Below are 20,108 nucleotides of genomic sequence, written 5' to 3' on the forward strand. Positions count from 1 at the left end.
GTTACTATGTCGCTACCTCTCTGCTCCGCGGGAGCCTGTGACGTTGCACACGTGACTGTGTAAGAAGGTGGCCTTGGTTTAAGTCTCTGTATGAAGGAGACACAAGAAAGAGTGAGAAACACATGTAGTGTAATGCCAGCAGCTAAAAGCAACTGCGTGAGAACATATACTCAAATATCACAATATAGTCATTTTCTATATCGCACAGAGACAAACCTGCGATATATCGAGTGTATCGATATATTGCCCAGCCCTAGTGGGACCCATTGTTCTCTTCATAGTTCGTTCACTTAGTATATGTGATTTAGTGAGTCTTTGTCAAGCAAGGAAGTGGAAAGAAGAGTTGATTTGAGGCAATAAACATATGTGTATGTGGGTAATACATTTATAAAAACACAGTTATACTAAAAGGGGCATAGTTGATTACATGGCGTATTTGCTTAATTGTCTTGTGTGGCAGGGACTGACGGGGTTAATGGCGACGACAGTGAGTGCTGATTCAGTAAAAAAATTGCAGGTTTTGAACGATTCGTTCATGACTTGCACATTACTTTACTTGAGATTGATCATGTGTAAATGACAGAAAATCCCAAATAAAAGTTGTTAAATTATTCAAGCCTGGAAACGAATGTTTCAAATAAATCATTGCCTGACATGAGTGTACAGTATTTGTTTAACCCAAGGGTCGGCAACCTAAAATGTTCAAAGAGCCATATTGGTCCAAAAATACAAAAACAAATCTGTCTGGAACCGCAAAAAATTAAAAGCCTTATTACATATAGATAGTGTGTCATGAGATATAAATTGAATTAAGAGGACTTAAAGGAAACTAAAAGAGCTCAAATATAACTACAAATGAGGCATAATGATGCAATGTGTACATATAACTAGCCGAAATAGCATGTTAGCATCGATTAGCTTGCAGTGACCAAATATGTCTGATTATCACTCCACACAAGTCAACAACATCCACAAAACTCACCTTTGTGCATTCACGCGCAACATTCAAAGTTTGGTGGACAAAATGAGACAGAAACAGAAGTGGCATAAAACCCGTCTTAGAAAGTCGAGAAAGTTATACATGTAAACAAACTACAGTGAGTTCAAGGATCGCCAAAATGAGTAGGACAAAACGGTGCTCGCAAAATACTGGAATCAGTGAAGCATGTTTAATACAAACAGTGTGCTTTATAACAATTAGGGAGCTTTGTGTCATGTTTGTCCTACAGAAACCATATTGAAACCAAAAATATATATTTTTATATTTTTTTCCCCTCATCTTTTTCCATTTTTCATACATTTTTGAAAAAGCTCCAGAGATCCACTAGAGCGGCGCTAGAGATCCGCGGGTTGCCGACCCCCGGTCTAACTTCAACCATATATTAAAACTATTTCATGTCATCTTTCTCAGGATGCTTAGATCTCTCCTTTCAGCTCACGGCGTTAACCCCCAGATGGTCACGGTCTTCATTGATGGATATTATGAGGTATCTTACCTTTTTCATTTGAAGACCACGCTCTTCTATTGAACAAATACAATTATTCAAATACACAAACTATTCATTTTACAGCAACTGCATCTAAAGCCAATAGGTAGCTGTGTGAATGTGTACTGACCTGATCTGTGTGTGTTTGAACGTCTCAGGAGCCAATGGATGTGGTGGAACTGTTTGGACTGAAGGGAGTTCAGCACACACCAATCAGCATCAAGAATGCTCGAGTATCTCAGGTAAAATGTGTGTGAAAGTGTTTATCCTACCTTTTTTTTTGTTTTGAGACTCCTTTTGAATATGCGATAATTAAAAAAATAAAATAAAATTAGAGACGTTTGATACTGATATTCCGATATTGTCCAACTCTTAATTACCAATACCGATATCAACCGATACCGATATATACAGTCGTGGAATGAACACATTATTATGCCTAATTTCATTGTGTTGCCCCCGCTGGATGCATTAAACTATGTAACAAGGTTTTCCTAAATAAATCAACTCAACTTATGGAGAAAAAAAAAATGCCGACATGGCACTGCCATATTTATTATTGAAGTCACAAAATGTATTATTATTTTGAACACTCCTCAAAACAGCAGCTTAGAATTTGGGACATGCTCTCCCTGAGAGAGCATGAGTAGATTGAGGTGGGCGGGGTTGGGAGGGGGGGGTAGCGAGGGTGTATATTGTAGCGTCCCGGAAGAGTTAGTGCTGCAAGGGTTTCTGGGTATTTGTCCCGTTGTGTTTATGTTGTGTTACGGTGCGGGTGTTCTCCCGAAATGTGTTTGTCATTCTTGTTTGGTGTGGGTCCACAGTGTGGCGCATATTTGTAACAGCGTTAAAGTTGTTTATATGGCCACCTCAGTGTGACCTGTATGGCTGTTGTCCAAGTATGCTTTGCATTCACTTGTGTGTGTGAAAAGCCGTAGATATGTGATTGGGACGGCACGCAAAGGCATAGCCTTTAAGGTTTATTGGCGCTCTGTACTGGTCCCTACGTCCGTGTACAGGCGATTTAAAAAGTCATGAATTTTACTTTTTGAAACAGATACTGATAATTTTGAAACTGATACCGATAATTTCTGGTATTACATTTTAAAGCATTAATCGGCTGCTAATATCGGTAGTCCGATATTATTGGACATATCTAAATAAAATGTTAAGTCGCAGACTAAAATAAATGCTTTGGCACTTTTTTTATAGTTAATTAGTCATTGACTATCAAAACAATGATTTAGGATGGCAATAATAATCACTCTTATCTCTGGATTTAAATGGGAAAATGTTGTAAATCATTCACAATCCCTATGAAAGACAAGAACACGTTTTTTTTTATATGCATTCTAATTCGTAAAACACTGCAAGTAACAGGTAGCTAACAATGCAGCTAATGAAAGTACACTATTCCGCTCCTAAAGCCCTCTAAAAACCTGCCAACAAAACTCCATTTGCATTTAGTGACCTGAATATTAACCAAGTATTAGCGATACTAGGGCCCAATTTTCTGTCAACTAAAGGATGACAAAGTTGTGAAACACAAACACTAAGGAAAGACTGAAGTATAAAAATAGGGCTGGGCGATATATTGATATATCGCAGGTTTGTCTGCGCCATATAGAAAATGACTATATCGTGATATTCGAGTATATGTTGTCAAACATTTGCTTTTAGCTGCGGGCATTACACTGCATGCATCTCTCCTTCTCACAGAGACATAAACAAGCGCACCTTCTTACATACGTCACATACGTACATGCCCTCCCTGAGCAGAGAGGTAGCTACATGGGTAACATTAGCTGTGATGCTAACAGTGTGTTGCCAGTGGTAATACGAGAGAGAGAAGGTGCGACTCTGGTAACAAATGCAGGAAGAATTCATTCCTAAGAAAAACAGCACAGGGTGCATTGTCTGCCAATGTTTTAGCTCAAGCGACAAGATGTCGAACAATTATGCGGCAAAAGCGTTGTTACAAAAAGTAGCAGCACTGCTATTTGATTTCCTATTATGCAGCTCATTTTTATTTGACACTTATTGAAATATCTTGTGTGACATCATGCACAAAAGTGCTATTTATTTGTTTTAAACTATTGTAGTGGCGTTCTATAGAAAAAGTGCACTTTGAGTGTTGTTTTGATATGTCATCTTAGTGACATCATGCACAAAAGTGCACTAATAGCTTGTTTTAAAATGTCTCTGACAATCTTGCACTTTCTGTTTTGAAATGACATGAATGTGTGTGCCACTGCTTAATAACTGTTTAATAAATACACTTTTGCTCAATTGACTTAGTTGTGATTTCCCTCTCTGCATGAAAGTTTAAAAGTAGCATATATTAATGCAGTATGAAGAAGAATGTTTGAATGTAGACACATAGAATCATCATACTGCTGTCATTATATGCATCAAGTGTTCATTCAAGGCTCAGGCAAAATATTGTGATATATATCGTGACATGGCCTAAAAATATCGAGATATTAATAAAAGGCCATATCGCCCAGCCCTATACAAAAATATATATATTAATTTTAGGTGATGAGCTTGAATCAATTTTAGAACGTTAGATACATGTGCAATGACGCCAACAACCCATCCACTAATAGATCTACTGTCAAATAATTTTGTCGTCTTAACTTAACGTTGCAGCTATAATTCTCACTTTACGTGAAGATTCTTGCATGGGCTTCACCTTACCAAACATCTACTCTACATGTGTTTTGTTTACTTTCTGTCTCAGCACTACAAGGCAAGTCTGACCGCAACATTCAATCTTCACCCAGTGAGTACTTCATTTTGTATTTATTTTTAAATTGTTACTCTGTATTGCATTACAGTACTGTATGCAACACATCTTACAGGGCTAACATTCCCGCTCCTTACAGGTTTAGATAAATCGGTGCGAACGTTCATGTGTTTCTAATCTGTGTGTCCACAATGTTGCCCCCAGTCAGCTGGGATAGGCTCCAGCCTGCCGTCTTTAAAAATATCTAATAAAAAAATGGATGCAAATACTTTTTTCTTTTGGGAATGTTCTATAGTGCTACAATTGTTTGCATTATTTAATGTGACTTGATTGATGCAATGAATGATCTTGCATGTTTATTTCCCCCCCCACTTCCTGCAGGATGCTAAATATGCTATTGTGCTAGAAGAAGATCTGGACATCTCCATTGACTTCTTCAGGTGTGCTGGAGCTTTTATATTGCCATTTAACATAGACAACAGACATGCTGATTCTTTAAAATGCCGATGCTTAGACCGAATAGTAACTAAAACAATAAAGGCATTCCTGATCATTTGTAATTGACTACGTATAAATCACCAATAGAGGGCAATGCATGTGGATTTTTTTTTTTAAAAATGCTGTGTTTCATTAAAACCTCCAAACGCTTAGTGGCCACATGCGTGGACAGCACCTTTTAGCTCTCATTTCCAAAATTGTGTACACTACTGAATTGGGGTCTTATGGTCACTTATGTGGACATTTATACTGCCATCTGGTGGTGTCAGAAGAGTATAACATACAATGGAATTTGGAAAAAAAAGTGTAAAAATAAGAATTAGCATGTCACTAAACATAAAGTACACGTTTGTGTACTTATGGACTAAGTACATATCAAAACATGATTTTTATTTTTTATTGTTATAGGGTCCAATAAGCCCAAATAGCAAAGAGAAATAAAAACAGCATGTAAACAAACAGCTTGGGCCTTAAGAGGTTAAGACAGATTAAGCTCTACAATTTCTTCAAACCAGTTCTTGTGATGTTGTTGCAGTTTTTTGAGTCAGACCATCCACCTGTTGGACGAGGATGACAGCCTGTATTGCATCTCAGCCTGGAATGACCTGGTGAGAAATCTCCCACCAAATATTTTTTTGTTGATTTTGTATGCGTGTTTTTATTTTGTTGCTGCAGTGAGCAATCATTTTACTGTGCAACAACACTACCATCTGGTATACTAGTCATTTTCCACCAACTGTAATTATTTGTGTGTTCTGCAGGGCTATGAACACACAGCAGAGGATGCTGCCTTGCTCTACCGAGTGGAGAGTATGCCTGGCCTGGGCTGGGTCCTGAAGAAGAGTCTCTACAAGGATGAGCTGGAGCCAAAATGGCCGACCCCTGAGAAGGTACTTTGCATACATTTTGATTGTCAAGTTATTACTATTTAACAGAGTTAATTCTCCTAACCCAGTGGTTGTCAAACTTTTTTCACCAACTAACACTTCAGAAAAACCCTTAGCTTTCCAAGTACCACCTTTATGACCAACATTTTACCATGAATTGATTAACGAGGATTTAAACAAGTTGAAAAACGTATTGGGGTGTTACCATTTAGTGGTCAATTGTACGGAATATGTACTGTACTGTGCAATCTACTAATAAAACTTTCACTCAATCAAATTAAAATATGGCCCAAGTATTTATTGAAATAAATATTTAATATTTTGGACACTAACATTAGACCCTGTTTGAACAATAGCACTGTGGTTTGAATATAGGAAAATAAAACACTGTACTTTAAGCAAATGATTCTTTGGCGTACTACTCCAGCAGAGCTGGGCATATATTTTGACTCGGGGGTTACATTGACAGAAAAATGTGTCTGGGGGGGTCTCTTATAGCCACAATTTCCCCCTCTGTCTTCCTTTTTTTCTCTTTCTATCCCCTCCTGCTCTGGCCCGGCTGCACCAAATGATGATATAAATACATTTAATTAAGTCAAATTCAAATAAGGCAACAAGAGAAGTATCCTTCACTTCTCTTTTGTAAAGTAACAGCCGATATGGGAAACTACATCAACTATATGATTTGCCTGAGAAGCTGGACAGGACAAAAAAAAAAGAAAATAAAGAAATTTGGATTTACAATATTAACTATGAACAATAAAACACTGAATATTAACAACGTATTAACATCGCTCATGAATTGATGAAGGTGGACCCCGACTTAAACAAGTTGAAAAACTTATTGGGGTGTTACCATTTAGTGGTCAATTGTAGGGAATATGTACTGTACTGTGCAATCTACTAATACAAGTTTCAATCAATCAATCAATCAATCAATCAATCAAAAAGCTCCTCTTTTACTTCTCAGGCCAGCTCCTCATCTTTTACAATCCAAAAATGCAAATGGTAATAAAGACATTCTATATGATATGTTATCACTTTTATGCAGACATTTGTTGTAAAAAATTTGCTTCGGAATCTGTTCGACACATGCGTTTCGGGCTGGCTGCTCTGAAAACAAACCCCGCCCACTCTGTTTGGTTCCGCGTCTGAGCTGCTGTGATGTAGATTACCGTAATAACTCCTGTAACACCCAAAAGTGCAGATTTCAACCATTGAATTACTTTCTATTAGAGATGTCCGATAATATCGGCAGTCCGATATCATCGGTCGATAAATGCTTTAAAATGTAATATTGGAAATTATGGGTTTCAAAAAGTAAAATGTATGACTTTAAAATGCGAGCAGTGGCGTCTCCCAGTCACACTTGCTGTACGGCCCTTACCTCTGGGCTGTTACTGAGGGCGACTGTGTTGACCAGTTTGACACGTGCGAATGATAGAATGTCCAGTACTACAGAAATGTGTTGGGATATGAGAATATGTTTATTCCAAGCTATCGAAAATAAATAAAATGTAGGTTGTATAACAAAGTATGCTGACCTTGGCTGGCATATTGTTACAGCATTGACACAGCACAGCACGGTCGAAAACTGTTTGTCCTCCAATCACCCTACCCGTGCTCCCACCTGAACCAATTTAAGTAGGCTACCATGGTAACCACACCATAGCAACAGTCCCATTCCTGTCAACACTTCCGAGTTCTTAACAGGAAGTGGGCGGAGCAATCCGCCGAAAAGGAAATTTCACATGAGCTGAGGCCAGCAATCAATTAGAGAAAATAAAATAAAAACAATATAAACAAATAAGGAAATTTGTCTCCAACACTTGCCAACCCTCGCGATTTTCCCGGTAGACTCCCGAATTTCGGTGCCCGTCCCGAAAATCTCCCGGAGCAACCATTCTCCCGAATTTCTCTCGATTTTCACCCAGACAACAATATTGGGAGCGTGCCGTAAAAGGTACTGTATTTGCTTGCCAGCCCAATCACATAATATCTACAGCTTTTCACACACACAAGTGAATGCAATGCATACTTGGTCAACAGCCATACAAGTCACACTGAGGGTGGCCGTATAAACAACTTGAACACTGTTACAAATATGCGCCACAGTGTGAACCCACACCAAACAAAAATGACAAACACATTTCTAGAGAACATCCGCACCGTAACACAGCATAAACACAATAGAAGAAATACCCAGAACCCCTTGCAGCTAGGGCTGGGCGATATATCGATATACGATACAAATCGCGGGTTTGTCTCTGTGCGATATAGAAAATGACTATATCGTAATATTCAAGTAGACGTTCTCACGCAGTTGTTTTTAGCTGCAGGCATTACACTACACCCTCTCCTCGCTCTTTCCTGTGTATCCATCTCACAGACAAGCAGGCGCACCTTCTTACATACGTCACATACGTACACGCCCTCACCCAGCAGAGAGGTAGCGGCGTGGCTAACGTTAGCTGTGATGCTAGCGGGTTGATGCGAGAGAAAGAAGGTGCAAATCTGGTAACAAATGAAGGAAGAATTAATTCCCAAGAAAAACAGCAGGGGGTCCATCGTCTGGCGGTAGTTCGGCTTCAAGCGGGAATATGTCAAATAGACAACTTTAATTTGTCAAGTGTGGGGCACAAGCGTTGTTACCAAAAGTAGCATTGCTGCTAATATGTAGCATCATTTGAAAAGTCACCTGCTAATAACTTTAATAAATACACTTTTGGTCAATGGACTTAGTTGTGATTTCCTTCTCTGCATGAAAGTTTAAAAGTAGCATATATTAGTGCAGTATGAAGAAGAATGTTTGAATGTAGACACATAGAATCATCATACTGCTGTCATTATATGCATCAAGTGTTCATTCAAGGCTAAGGCAAAATACCGAGAAATATATTGTATATCGCGATATGGCCTAAAAATATCGTGGTATTAAAAAAAGGCCATATCGCCCAGCACTGCTTGCAGCACTAACTCTTCAGGGACGTTACAATATACACCCCCTGCTACCCTCTACCCCGCCCACCTCAACCTCCTCATGCTCTCTAAGGGAGAGCATGTCCCAAATTCCAAGCGGCTGTTTTGAGGCATGTTAAAAAAAATCGTGTACTTTGTGACTTCAATAATAAATATGGCAGTGCCATGTTGGCGTTTTTTTCCATAACTTGAGTTGATTTATTTTGGAAAACCTTGTTACATAGTTTAATGCATCCAGCGGGGCATCACAACAAAATTAGGCATAATAATGTGTTCATTCCACCACTCTCTATATCAGTACTGGTTGATATCGGTAATTAAGAGTTGGACAATATCGGAATATCAGATATCGGCAAAAAAGCCATTATCGGACATCTCTACTTTCTATAGTTCAAGACTTACGGTCATTTAAAAACAGCACTGCACATCATAATGGCAGCTACAGTTTTGATATTAAAGATCTCAAAAATGATTTAGAACGTCCGGCGGGCCGGATTTAAAATCTTTATGGGTACTAACCAACTGTGTGTTTATTTAGCTCATTTGACAACAGTAAACATGTTGCCATACACAGTGGCTTTTACTCTCTAATACAGGTCTTAGTAAGTAATAATAATTATAATTAGCTATTACTGGAATTAGTAAATAATAATAATAATTATTATAATTTCAATTAGAATGCTGTCAGATTTGCTGCGCAAGTTTTACTCGATATTGAAGCAGTAACATGTACTTATAATAATTTTCTGCAAATTATGGGGTATTGATGTCAATTATCAATTATAACAGTCCAGTTGTGACCCATTTAATGACTGAATAGTCGTTTGGATTGTGTTGCTGACATGTGTGTGTGTGTGTGTGTGCATGTGTCCATGTAGCTGTGGGATTGGGACATGTGGATGCGGATGCCAGAGCAGAGGAAAGGCAGGGAGTGTATCATCCCCGATGTGTCCCGCACCTACCACTTTGGCATCATCGGCCTCAACATGAATGGATATTTCCATGTAAGTTTCAAGAAGAAAAATTGTCACACACAGACAAATTTTAAACTGAGTACGCACAAATTCAAAATTTAAGAAGAAAACATTTTGTCTTACATATATTAGTTGCATTGGAGTATAAGCCGCAGATGTATACAGGTATGAAATAATATGTAAAGGGTTATTTGTGTTGAAGAGGTTAATTTAACCTCCTGATGTGTATTTATAAATGGTTGATTTATATCGGCTAGTAAGCTAAAGGTTTGTACCTGACAAGTTTCGGCTATTTTGCCTCTGCAGCCTTCACCAGAGGTGTCACGTGATGTTAGCGTGACGTCCGTCAACAGGGATGAAGGAGCATATCAACTATCCCACACCTGGGACACAGTCCTGCAGGGCCACCCCCGGCCGCTTGGTAGACATCCAGACGACAGGGGGCGCCCCGCCCTACCCCCGGCGCACAGCAGGCCACGCCGCCATTCCACCACTTCAGGTGGGATGGTACAATCCATATAACACGGCACAGAAAACGTCACGCTAACATCACGTTATACCTCTGATGAAGGCTGCAGAAGCAAGGTAGCCGAAACTTGTCAGGTACAACACTTTACCTTACTAGCCTATGTAAATCAAACATTTATAAAAAAAATGGTTATTTAGTTTCTTTTAATTTTTTCCAAACAGTGTATGTAACAACGGCAGTAAAATGGCCGATCAAACACAACAGAAGTCATCGTCATGGACCCATCAGCTGCGGAAGCTAGCTCTCCAATCAGCTAAACCGACTCAACTCCACGGTGACGTTTTGGGGAATTTACAAAACTGAAACAATATGAAATAGTTCATAATACTAACACAGACACTTGTAAACGTGCCACCACATTCGCTAAAGACGCTAGCTCAATTACATTACGATAGATTAACGTGGACCCCGACTTAAACAAGTTGAAAAACTTATTGGGGTGTTACTATTTAGTGGTCAATTGTACGGAATATGTACTGTACTGTGCAATCTACTAATATAAGTAGCAATCATTCAATCAATCAAGCACATTAAGATATTCCTGAAAACATTGCGCATGGGACGGTTGAGTGAGTATGAGTTGTTTTAGTTCTATTGTAAAACCTACAAACGTTGCTTGGAGTGATGAATGAGAAAACCCTATGGACTGTTGTACTTCTAGGCACAAAACAGAAAGTACATATTTTTTTACCTGCGGTGAGCAAACTTGGCACCTCAGCACAAACTAACACACCTTTTCAGTGTCTCTGTTGGTGTAATATGAAAAGTATTTGTTGAACACAAAACTTTATGGCCATTAGCAAAAAAATATCCATTAATTAGCCGCAAAATTCAAAGCGCTGGAAAAAAGTATTGTCAGGAAAATATGGTAGTTCTCTCTTCTTTTTTGATTATTACAAATAAGCTAACCTTTCTATCAATCAATGTTTATTTATATAGCCCTTAATCACATGTGTCTCAAAGGATTTATTTTTTATTTTTGACAATCCTTGAAAAAAATTTTGCGGAGCAGTTAAATGAACACTTAGCGTCTAACAATCTATGTGAAACCTTTCAATCCGGTTTCAGGGCAAATCACTCCACGGAGACAGCCCTCGCAAAAATGACTAATGATCTATTGCTAACGATGGATTCTGATGCGTCATCTATGTTGCTGCTCCTCCATCTTAGCGCTGCTTTCGATACCGTCGATCATAATATTTTATTAGAGCGTATCAAAACACGAATTGGTATGTCAGACTTAGCCCTGTCTTGGTTTAACTCTTATCTTACTGATAGGATGCAGTGTGTCTCCCATAACAATGTGACCTCGGACTATGTTAAGGTAACGTGTGGAGTTCCCCAGGGTTCGGTCTTTGGCCCTGTTCTCTTCAGCATCTACATGCTGCCGCTAGGTGACATCATACGCAAATACGGTGTTAGCTTTCACTGTTATGCTGATGACACCCAACTCTACATGCCCCTAAAGCTGACCAACACGCCGGATTGTAGTCAGCTGGAGGCGTGTCTTAATGAAATTAAACAATGAATGTCCGCTAACTTTTTGCAACTCAACGCCAAAAAAACGGAAATGCTGATTATCGGTCCTGCTAGACACCGACCTCTATTTAATAATACAACTTTAACATTTGACAACCAAATAATTAAACAATGCGACTCTGTAAAGAATCTGGGTGTTATCTTCGACCCAACTCTCTCCTTTGAGTCACACATTAAAAGCGTTACTAAAACGGCCTTCTTTCATCTCCGTAATATCGCTAAAATTCGCTCCATTTTGTCCACTAAAGACGCTGAGATCATTATCCATGCGTTTGTTACGTCTCGCCTCGACTACTGTAACGTATTATTTTCATGTCTCCCCATGTCTAGCATTAAAAGATTACAGTTGGTACAAAATGCGGCTGCTAGATTTTTGACAAGAACAAGAAAGTTTGATCATATTACGCTTTTACTGTATATACCTTTTATATACATATATACCTTTTATATACATATATACCTTATATATATATATATATATATATATATATATATATATATATATATATATATATATATATATACTGTATATGTATATGTAGCTATACTGGCTTCCTGTGCACTTAAGATGTGACTTTAAGGTTTTACTACTTACGTATAAAATACTACACGGTCTAGCTCCATCCTATCTTGCCGATTGTATTGTACCATATGTCCCGGCAAGAAATCTACTTTCAAAGAACCCCGGCTTATTAGTGATTCCAAGAGCCCAAAAAAAATCTGCGGGCTATAGAGCGTTTTCCATTCGGGCCCCAGTACTCTGGAATGCAGTTCGAGATGCTACCTCAGTAGAAGCATTTAAGTCTCATCTTAAAACTCATCTGTATACTCTAGCCTTTAAATAGACCTCCTTTTTAGACCAGTTGATCTGCCGCTTCTTTTCTTTTTCTCCTCTGTCCCCCCCTCCCTTGTGGAGGGGGTCCAGTCCGATGACCATGGATGAAGTAATGGCTGTCCAGAGTCGAGACCCAGGATGGACTGCTCGCCTGTGTATCGGTTGGGGACATCTCTGTGCTGCTGATCCGCCTCCGCTTGGAAGGTTTCAGCTGGCTCCACTTTGGACGGGACTCTCGCTACTATATTGGATCCACTTTTGTCTGGACTCTCACTATTATGTTGGATCCACTATGGACTGGACTTTCACAATATCATTTTAGACCCGCTTGACATTCATTGCTTTCGGTCTCCCCTGGGGGACGGGGGGAGGGGGATCACTTATGCGGTCCTCTCTCCACGGTTTGTCATAGTCACTGTCATCGACGTCCCACTGTGGTGAGTTTTTCCTTGCCCTTATGTGGGCTCTGTACCGAGGACGTCGTCGTGATTTGTGCAGCCCTTTGAGACACTTGTGGTTTAGGGCTGTATAAATAAACATTGATTGATTGAAAGGGCTGCACAAGCCACAACGGAATCCTCGGTTCAGATCCCACATAAGGGCAAGGAAAAACTTACAACCCGGTGGTATGTCAATGTGAATGACTATGAGAAACCTCGGAGAGGACTGCAGACCCCGGATGCAATGGATGTCGAGTTGGTCTAGCTTAATGTTGTGAGAGTCCAGTCCATAGTGGGTCTAACATAATAGTGAGAGTCCAGTCCATAGTGGATCTAACATAACCTACTCAGTGGCCTAGTGGTTAGAGTGTCTGCCCTGAGATGGGTAGGTTGTAAGTTCAAACCCTGGCCGAGTCATACCAAAGACTATAAAAATGGGACCCATTACCTCGCTGCTTGGCACTCAGCATCAAGGGTTGGAATTGGGGGTTAAATCACCAAAAATGATTCTCGGGCGTGGCCACTGCTGCTGCCCACTGTTCCCCTCACCTCCCAGGGGGTGAACAAGGGGATGGGTCAACTGCAGAGGACAAATTTCGCCACATCTAGTGTGTGTGTGACAATCATTGGTACTTTAACTTTAATAGTGTGAGAGTCCAGTCCATAGTGGATCTAACATAATAGTGAGAGTCCAGTCCATAGTGGATCTAACATAATAGTGAGAGTCCAGTCCATAGTGGATCTAACATAATAGTGTGAGAGTCCAGTCCATAGTGGATCTAACATAATAGTGAGCGTCCAGTCCATAGTGGATCTAACATAATAGTGAGAGTCCAGTCCATAGTGGATCTAACATAATAGTGAGAGTCCAGTCCATAGTGGATCTAACATAATAGTGAGAGTCCAGTCCATAGTGGATCTAACATAATAGTGAGAGTCCAGTCCATAGTGGATCTAACATAATAGTGTGAGAGTCCAGTCCATAGTGGATCTAACATAATAGTGAGAGTCCAGTCCATAGTGGATCTAACATAATAGTGAGAGTCCAGTCCATAGTGGATCTAACATAATAGTGAGAGTCCAGTCCATAGTGGATCTAACATAATAGTGAGAGTCCAGTCCATAGTGGATCTAACATAATAGTGAGAGTCCAGTCCATAGTGGATCTAACATAATAGTGAGAGTCCAGTCCATAGTGGATCTAACATAATAGTGTGAGAGTCCAGTCCATAGTGGATCTAACATAATAGTGAGAGTCCAGTCCATAGTGGATCTAACATAATAGTGAGAGTCCAGTCCATAGTGGATCTAACATAATAGTGAGAGTCCAGTCCATAGTGGATCTAACATAATAGTGAGAGTCCAGTCCATAGTGGATCTAACATAATAGTGAGAGTCCAGTCCATAGTGGATCTAACATAATAGTGAGAGTCCAGTCCATAGCGGGGCCAGCAGAAGAACATCCCGAGCGAAGACAGGTCAGCAGCACAGAGATGTCCCCAACCAATGCACATGCAAGCAGTCCACCCCAGGTCCCGACTCTGGACAGCCAGCACTTCATCCATGGTCACCAGACCTGTGCCCCCTCTTCCACAAGGGAGAGGGCAGCAGAGTAGAAAATAAACGGAAGATTAACTGGTCTAAAAAGGGAGTCTATTTAAAGGCTAGAGTATACAAATGAGTTTTAAGGTGAGACTTAAATGCTTCTACTGAGGTGGCATCTCGAACTGTTACCGGGAGGGCATTCCAGAGTACTGGAGCCCGAATGGAAAACGCTCTATAGCCCGCAGACTTTTTTTGGGCTCTGGGAATCACTAATAAGCTGGAGTCCTTTGAAGGCAGATTTCTTGCCGGGACATATGGTACAATACAATCAGCAAGATAGGATGGAGCGAGACCGTGTAGTATTTTATACCTAAGTAGTAAAACCTCAGTCACATCTTAAGTGCACAACTAAAACATTATAAATGAGAGTAATTATGAGTTTTGGTGTGGTGTGCTGGTTTTACACAGGAGGTGTATTTCAAAAAACACAAGTTCAACACGGTTCCTCACGTGCAGCTGAAGAACGTGGACAGGTGTGTGCGGCCAAAGGCCAAAAACTCTTTTAAACTTGGAGCTCTTTGACTGACTGCCTTCATGTTTTCTGTGCACTTGTAGCCTGAAGAAGGATGCGTATGAAGTGGAAATCCAAAACCTGCTTAAGTGAGTGACATCTGCATACAGATTAGATGATACTAGTCTAGATGGAATTCATCAAATCCTGGGCAGTGGAAAATTGTTAGCATATTTTTAGTCCCCACATACATGTTGACATAACATGGGAGATGTGTCATTTTGATGACAAATTAGATTGTTGATGAATGGAATAGAATAGAGTTTTATTTGTCATTATTACAGTGAACAGGTTCAAAGAACAACAACATTAGAGCAGATCCCCTAAGGTGCATAAGCAATCATTTAGTAATATACAGTAATAGTAAAAAAAATGAAAAAGAAGATATGTGTATATATATAAGTATTAGGAGTGTAACGGTACACAAACATTTTGGTTTGGTACGTACCTCGGTTCAGAGGTCACGGTTCGGTTCATTTTCGGTACAGTAAAAAAACAATAAAATATAATTTTTTGGGTTATTTATTTACCAAATTTGCAAAATCTTCCACCAAAAATACTTTTCTTAGTGGAATATTTGATGTGAAGTAATGGGAACCTTGGATAGGTCAATAATTTATAATAACATTGATTTTGATTCAATATTATGTTTTGAGCAATGACAGTCTGAAAGAAAAAAAATACAGCTTTGTTTTATTAGTCAACGTTGCAACTTTTTCTAAATTACATTTAGCCTTTAAGCTTTTTTATTTCACTTTTGTTTATTTCAATAGTATTTTTAGAATGTGCCGTGGGCCTTTAAAACATTAGCTGTGGGCCGCAAATGGCTTCCGGCGCACACTTTTGACACCCCTGCTATAGATAATAAAAAATAAAATATGATAAATCTATGGATAAAAACAGAGCCTGGCAACGTATGCGCGTTTATCATAACTCTCTCTGTCTCTGCCCCTCCCTCACAAATCTTGCTGCGCGCACAATTTGTTTTGTTTTTAACCCCTTCTTAACCCTGAACGTACATTGAAAATACACACAACCCTAACTTAAAATGCCGGACATTTGAGGCATTTAAGAAACTCCACCCAGACAGCCCTGCAAAAGAGGACATGTCCGGTGAAAAGAGGAGGTAGGGTCAGTCTATCCTTGCCCGGTCGCTGCTAGCACGCCGTGTGTTGTGCCTCGGTGTGCATTGTTTACACAACGTGCAGTACGCTACTTACTATGTCTGTCATCACACAAAGACAATACATGCTCTTGTTCAGATCTGTCATCATTTGTAAAAACAACAAAAATATTTTAACAGACATACCTCACAATTTACAACAAAAATGCTGTCATGGATAAATATAATACACATTAAGTTGATCCGTCAAACATAGTGGCCACCTTAGTGACCGTGTGAGCAGCTTTCATTGCTCCAAAGCCACTTTTTCACTTCAATTGTAATCTGTTAGACTTTTCAAGTTTGTTGTGAGGTGCTTCCGTTCCTTTATGGCTTTATATGAAAAGGCTGATTGTGCAAAAGATGTTCTACATTGACACGGTTAGACCGCCGATATGGAAGTATGCAAAGGTCAAGTTGTAAAAGACTGCTGTCCGTCATTGGCGGCAGAGAAGCGCAGGTGCTGGACCACACCAAGAACCCATGTGAGGACTCCTTACTGCCGGACTCTGAGGGGAAAGTCTACGTCATGTTCATCAGGATGACGTCAGAGACAGACACCTCCACCTGGACTGAGCTCGCCAAGGTACACGACTACTTCAGGAGCGTGAGGTGGCGGTGATTACTAATGTTTTCTTTCCCTAATCTTCTGCTCAGTGCCTTCATGTTTGGGACTTAGATGTTCGGGGAAATCACAGAGGCCTGTGGCGACTCTTTCGAAAGAAGAGTCACGTCCTGGTGGTGGCCGTTCCAATCTCCCCGTACTCGTAAGTTCACCTCATTTTTACATGTAGGACTAGAAACGTCTTTAGTTCGAGCCCTTGCACAAAGGAGGATGATACTTACAAAGTGGAAGGCGGAATTAGACCCTGTCTTTGGGGAATACACTTCGGTTTTTCTTAGTAATCTGTCTAAAATGGTCCTATAAGATATCCAACTATTCTGTTCCAGATACCCAAAAATATTATCGTAAAACAATGTGTTGCCAAAAAGCGAAGGTCGCCTTTTTTAGAATTCAAGTGTTTGTCGCCTTTTTCATTAAAGACTGGCACTCGCAACTTTCTTTGGCCCCATTGTGGATTATTTTGGAGTTGTACTCCATAACAGAAAAGTAGAGACTGAGTGACCAAGTGTGGGATTCTTTTTGTGGACACAGTAAGACGTGAAAAGACGGATTACTTTTTTCTGCGCAATATTTGGCCGTAGGAGACCGTGTGCAAAATTAAGGTAAACATTTGGCAAAAAATGTTGTGGCATTATTCATGTGTAGTGGACACAAGTTAGGGCTGGGTGATATGGCCTTTTATTAATATCTCGATATTTTCAGGCCATGTCATGATATATATCTGGATATTTTGCCTTAGCCTTGAATGAACACTTGATGCATATAATGACAGCAGTATGATGATTCTATGTGTCTACATTCAAACATTCTTCTTCATACTGCATAATTATATGCTACTTTTAAACTTTCATGCAGAGAGGGAAATCACAACTAAAAGTGTATTTATTAAACAGTTATTAAGCAGTGGCACAAACATTCATGTCATTTCAGAACAGAAAGTGCAAGATTGTCAGAGACATTTTAAAACAAGCTATTAGTGCACTTTTGTGCATGATGTCACTAAGATGACATATCAAAACAACACTAAATTAAAGTGCACTTTTTGTACAGAACACCACTACAATAGTTTAAAACAAAATAAGTGCACTTTTGTGCATGATGTCACACAAGATATTTCAATAAGTGTCAAATAAAAATGAGCTGCATAATAGGAAATCAAACAGTGTATGTCCTTCACTATTTGGTAGGTTCCTGCGGACGTTATCTCCTTCTGTTGTTGACTAATTTTTTTCATACGGTGTTGATGTGGAAATAGTTGCTTCGGCATTTTGATGGTGTGGCACCGAACGAAGATGTTGACATGCGGAGTTTCAAACACTCTTCATTCTCTGGCGCAGTGGTTCTCAAATGGGGGTACTTGAAGGTATGCCAAGGGGTACGTGTGATTTTTTAAAAATATTCTAAAAATAGCAGCAATTCAAAAATCCTTTATAAATATATTTATTGAATAATACTTCAACAAAATATGAATGTAAGTTCATAAAGTGTAAAAAGAAATACAACAATGCAATATTCAGTGTTGACAGCTAGATTTTTTGTGGACATGTTCCATAAATATTGATGTTAAAGATTTCTTTTTTTGTGAAGAAATGTTCAGAAGTAAGTTGATGAAGTCAGATGGATTTCTATTACAATCCCCAAAGAGGGCACTTTAAGTTGATGATTACTTCTATGTGGGGAAATCTGCATTTACAATTAAATCACTTGTTTATTTTTCAACAAGTTTTTAGTTAGTTTTATATCTTTTTTCCAAATAGTTGAAGAAAGACCACTACAAATGAGCAATATTTTGCACTGTTAAACAAGTAAAATACAACACTATGTCATTAGTTTCTGATTTTTTAAATTTAATAAATTAGAAACTAATGACATATTGCTGTATTTTACTTCTTTATCTGTTTTTTTTCAACAAAAAATGCTTTGCTCTGATTCGGGGGTACTTGAATTAAAAAATGTTCACAGAGAACTGAAAAAAGGTTGAGAACCACTGATCTAGCAGGTGACTTTTCAAATGATGCTACATATTAGCAGTGCTGCTACTTTTTGTAGCAACGCTTTTGCCGCATAATTATTCGACATATTCTCGCTTGAAGCCAAACCACCGCCGGACGATGCACCCCGGGCTGTTTTTCTTGGGAATTAATTCTTCCTCCATTTGTTACCAGATTGGCACCTTCTCTCTCTCGTATTACCACCCGCACCTGATTATTAGCATCACAGCTAATGTTAGCATGTGGCCACCTCTCTGCTGCGTGTGTTGTTGCACACGTGACATATGTAAGAAGGTGCTCTTGTTTTACATCCCTCTGTGAGAAGACAAGAACGAGTGAAGAAGAGCATGTAGTGTAATGCCCGCAGCTAAAAGCAACCGTGTGAGAAGGTATACTCCAATATTAAAAGTTAAAGTACCAATGATTGTCACACACATACTAGATGTGGCGAAATTATTGTCTGCGTTTGACCCATGACCCTTGATCACCCCCTGTGAGGTGAAGGCAATATCACCATATAGTCATTTTCTATATCGCACAGAGACAAACCCACGATATATTGAGTATATCGATATATTTAGTATGTATCGCCCAGTCCTAACACAAGTATCGTTAAAATGCTAATAATAATGGAACTAGGGATACCAACATTTCTACGATTCTTGATACTTATTTAAATAAAATATTAGAATTAAATAGCGAACCTATGTGCTACTCTTTTTGTGCAAAACTGTTTCAAAGTGTCAAGTATGTAAGGTCAGTGCACTTCAACATCTTTTTGCACAGGATTTAAATTGCAGTATCAGCTGCCAAGAGGCAACTATACATTCAAAAAAGAACCATAGTGTTCTTCAAGCTCCCAGACTATGAAAACAAACAATACTGTGCTTATAAATATGCTCATAAATATCGATAATTGTCAAATATTTTACATTCTAAAAAAAAACAGCAGTGGCGTGTAAAAATATTGTTCTATAGAGTATTTTCGGCGCCAAATCAGCATTTGTGACAGACTTTTGCCATCAAGTAAATCTTTTCAAAGACTTTGGTGCTGACTCAGTGCTCACATGTAGAATTAGCAAAGGAAAAAGTATTGTACAGTATTGACGTTGGAAAAAGCAGGTGTTCATTTCTTTCATAGAATTATCTAGCAAACAGGCGGTATAGCTCAGTTGGTAGAGTGGCCGTGCCAGCAACTTGAGGGTTCCAGGTTTGATCCCCACTTCCGCCATCCTATCAATCATCAATCAATGTTTATTTATATAGCCCCAAATCACAAATGTCTCAAAGGACTGCA

General features: G+C 39.2%; 1 protein-coding gene across 3 annotated transcripts in view; it reads left to right on the forward strand.

The window, feature by feature from the left end:
• pomgnt1 (protein O-linked mannose N-acetylglucosaminyltransferase 1 (beta 1,2-)) overlaps window positions 1-20,108 on the forward strand; it is a 46,610-nt gene that overhangs the window by 20,405 nt on the left and 6,097 nt on the right. For 2 of the 3 annotated variants that reach the window (XM_061882949.1, XM_061882951.1), the window contains 11 exons: window positions 1,412-1,487; window positions 1,646-1,729; window positions 4,231-4,272; window positions 4,618-4,676; window positions 5,270-5,342; window positions 5,496-5,624; window positions 9,479-9,604; window positions 14,931-14,995; window positions 15,078-15,122; window positions 16,646-16,781; window positions 16,853-16,962. In XM_061882949.1, the coding sequence (XP_061738933.1) occupies window positions 1,412-1,487; window positions 1,646-1,729; window positions 4,231-4,272; window positions 4,618-4,676; window positions 5,270-5,342; window positions 5,496-5,624; window positions 9,479-9,604; window positions 14,931-14,995; window positions 15,078-15,122; window positions 16,646-16,781; window positions 16,853-16,962 (945 nt within the window). Of the gene's footprint in view, window positions 1-1,411; window positions 1,488-1,645; window positions 1,730-4,230; window positions 4,273-4,617; window positions 4,677-5,269; window positions 5,343-5,495; window positions 5,625-9,478; window positions 9,605-9,880; window positions 10,138-14,930; window positions 14,996-15,077; window positions 15,123-16,645; window positions 16,782-16,852; window positions 16,963-20,108 lie in introns of those variants that run through there. The other variant, XM_061882952.1, reaches the window with a different exon arrangement.

Source organism: Nerophis ophidion, linkage group LG22 (genome assembly GCF_033978795.1).
Source record: "Nerophis ophidion isolate RoL-2023_Sa linkage group LG22, RoL_Noph_v1.0, whole genome shotgun sequence".
NCBI classification, from domain to species: Eukaryota; Metazoa; Chordata; class Actinopteri; order Syngnathiformes; family Syngnathidae; genus Nerophis; species Nerophis ophidion.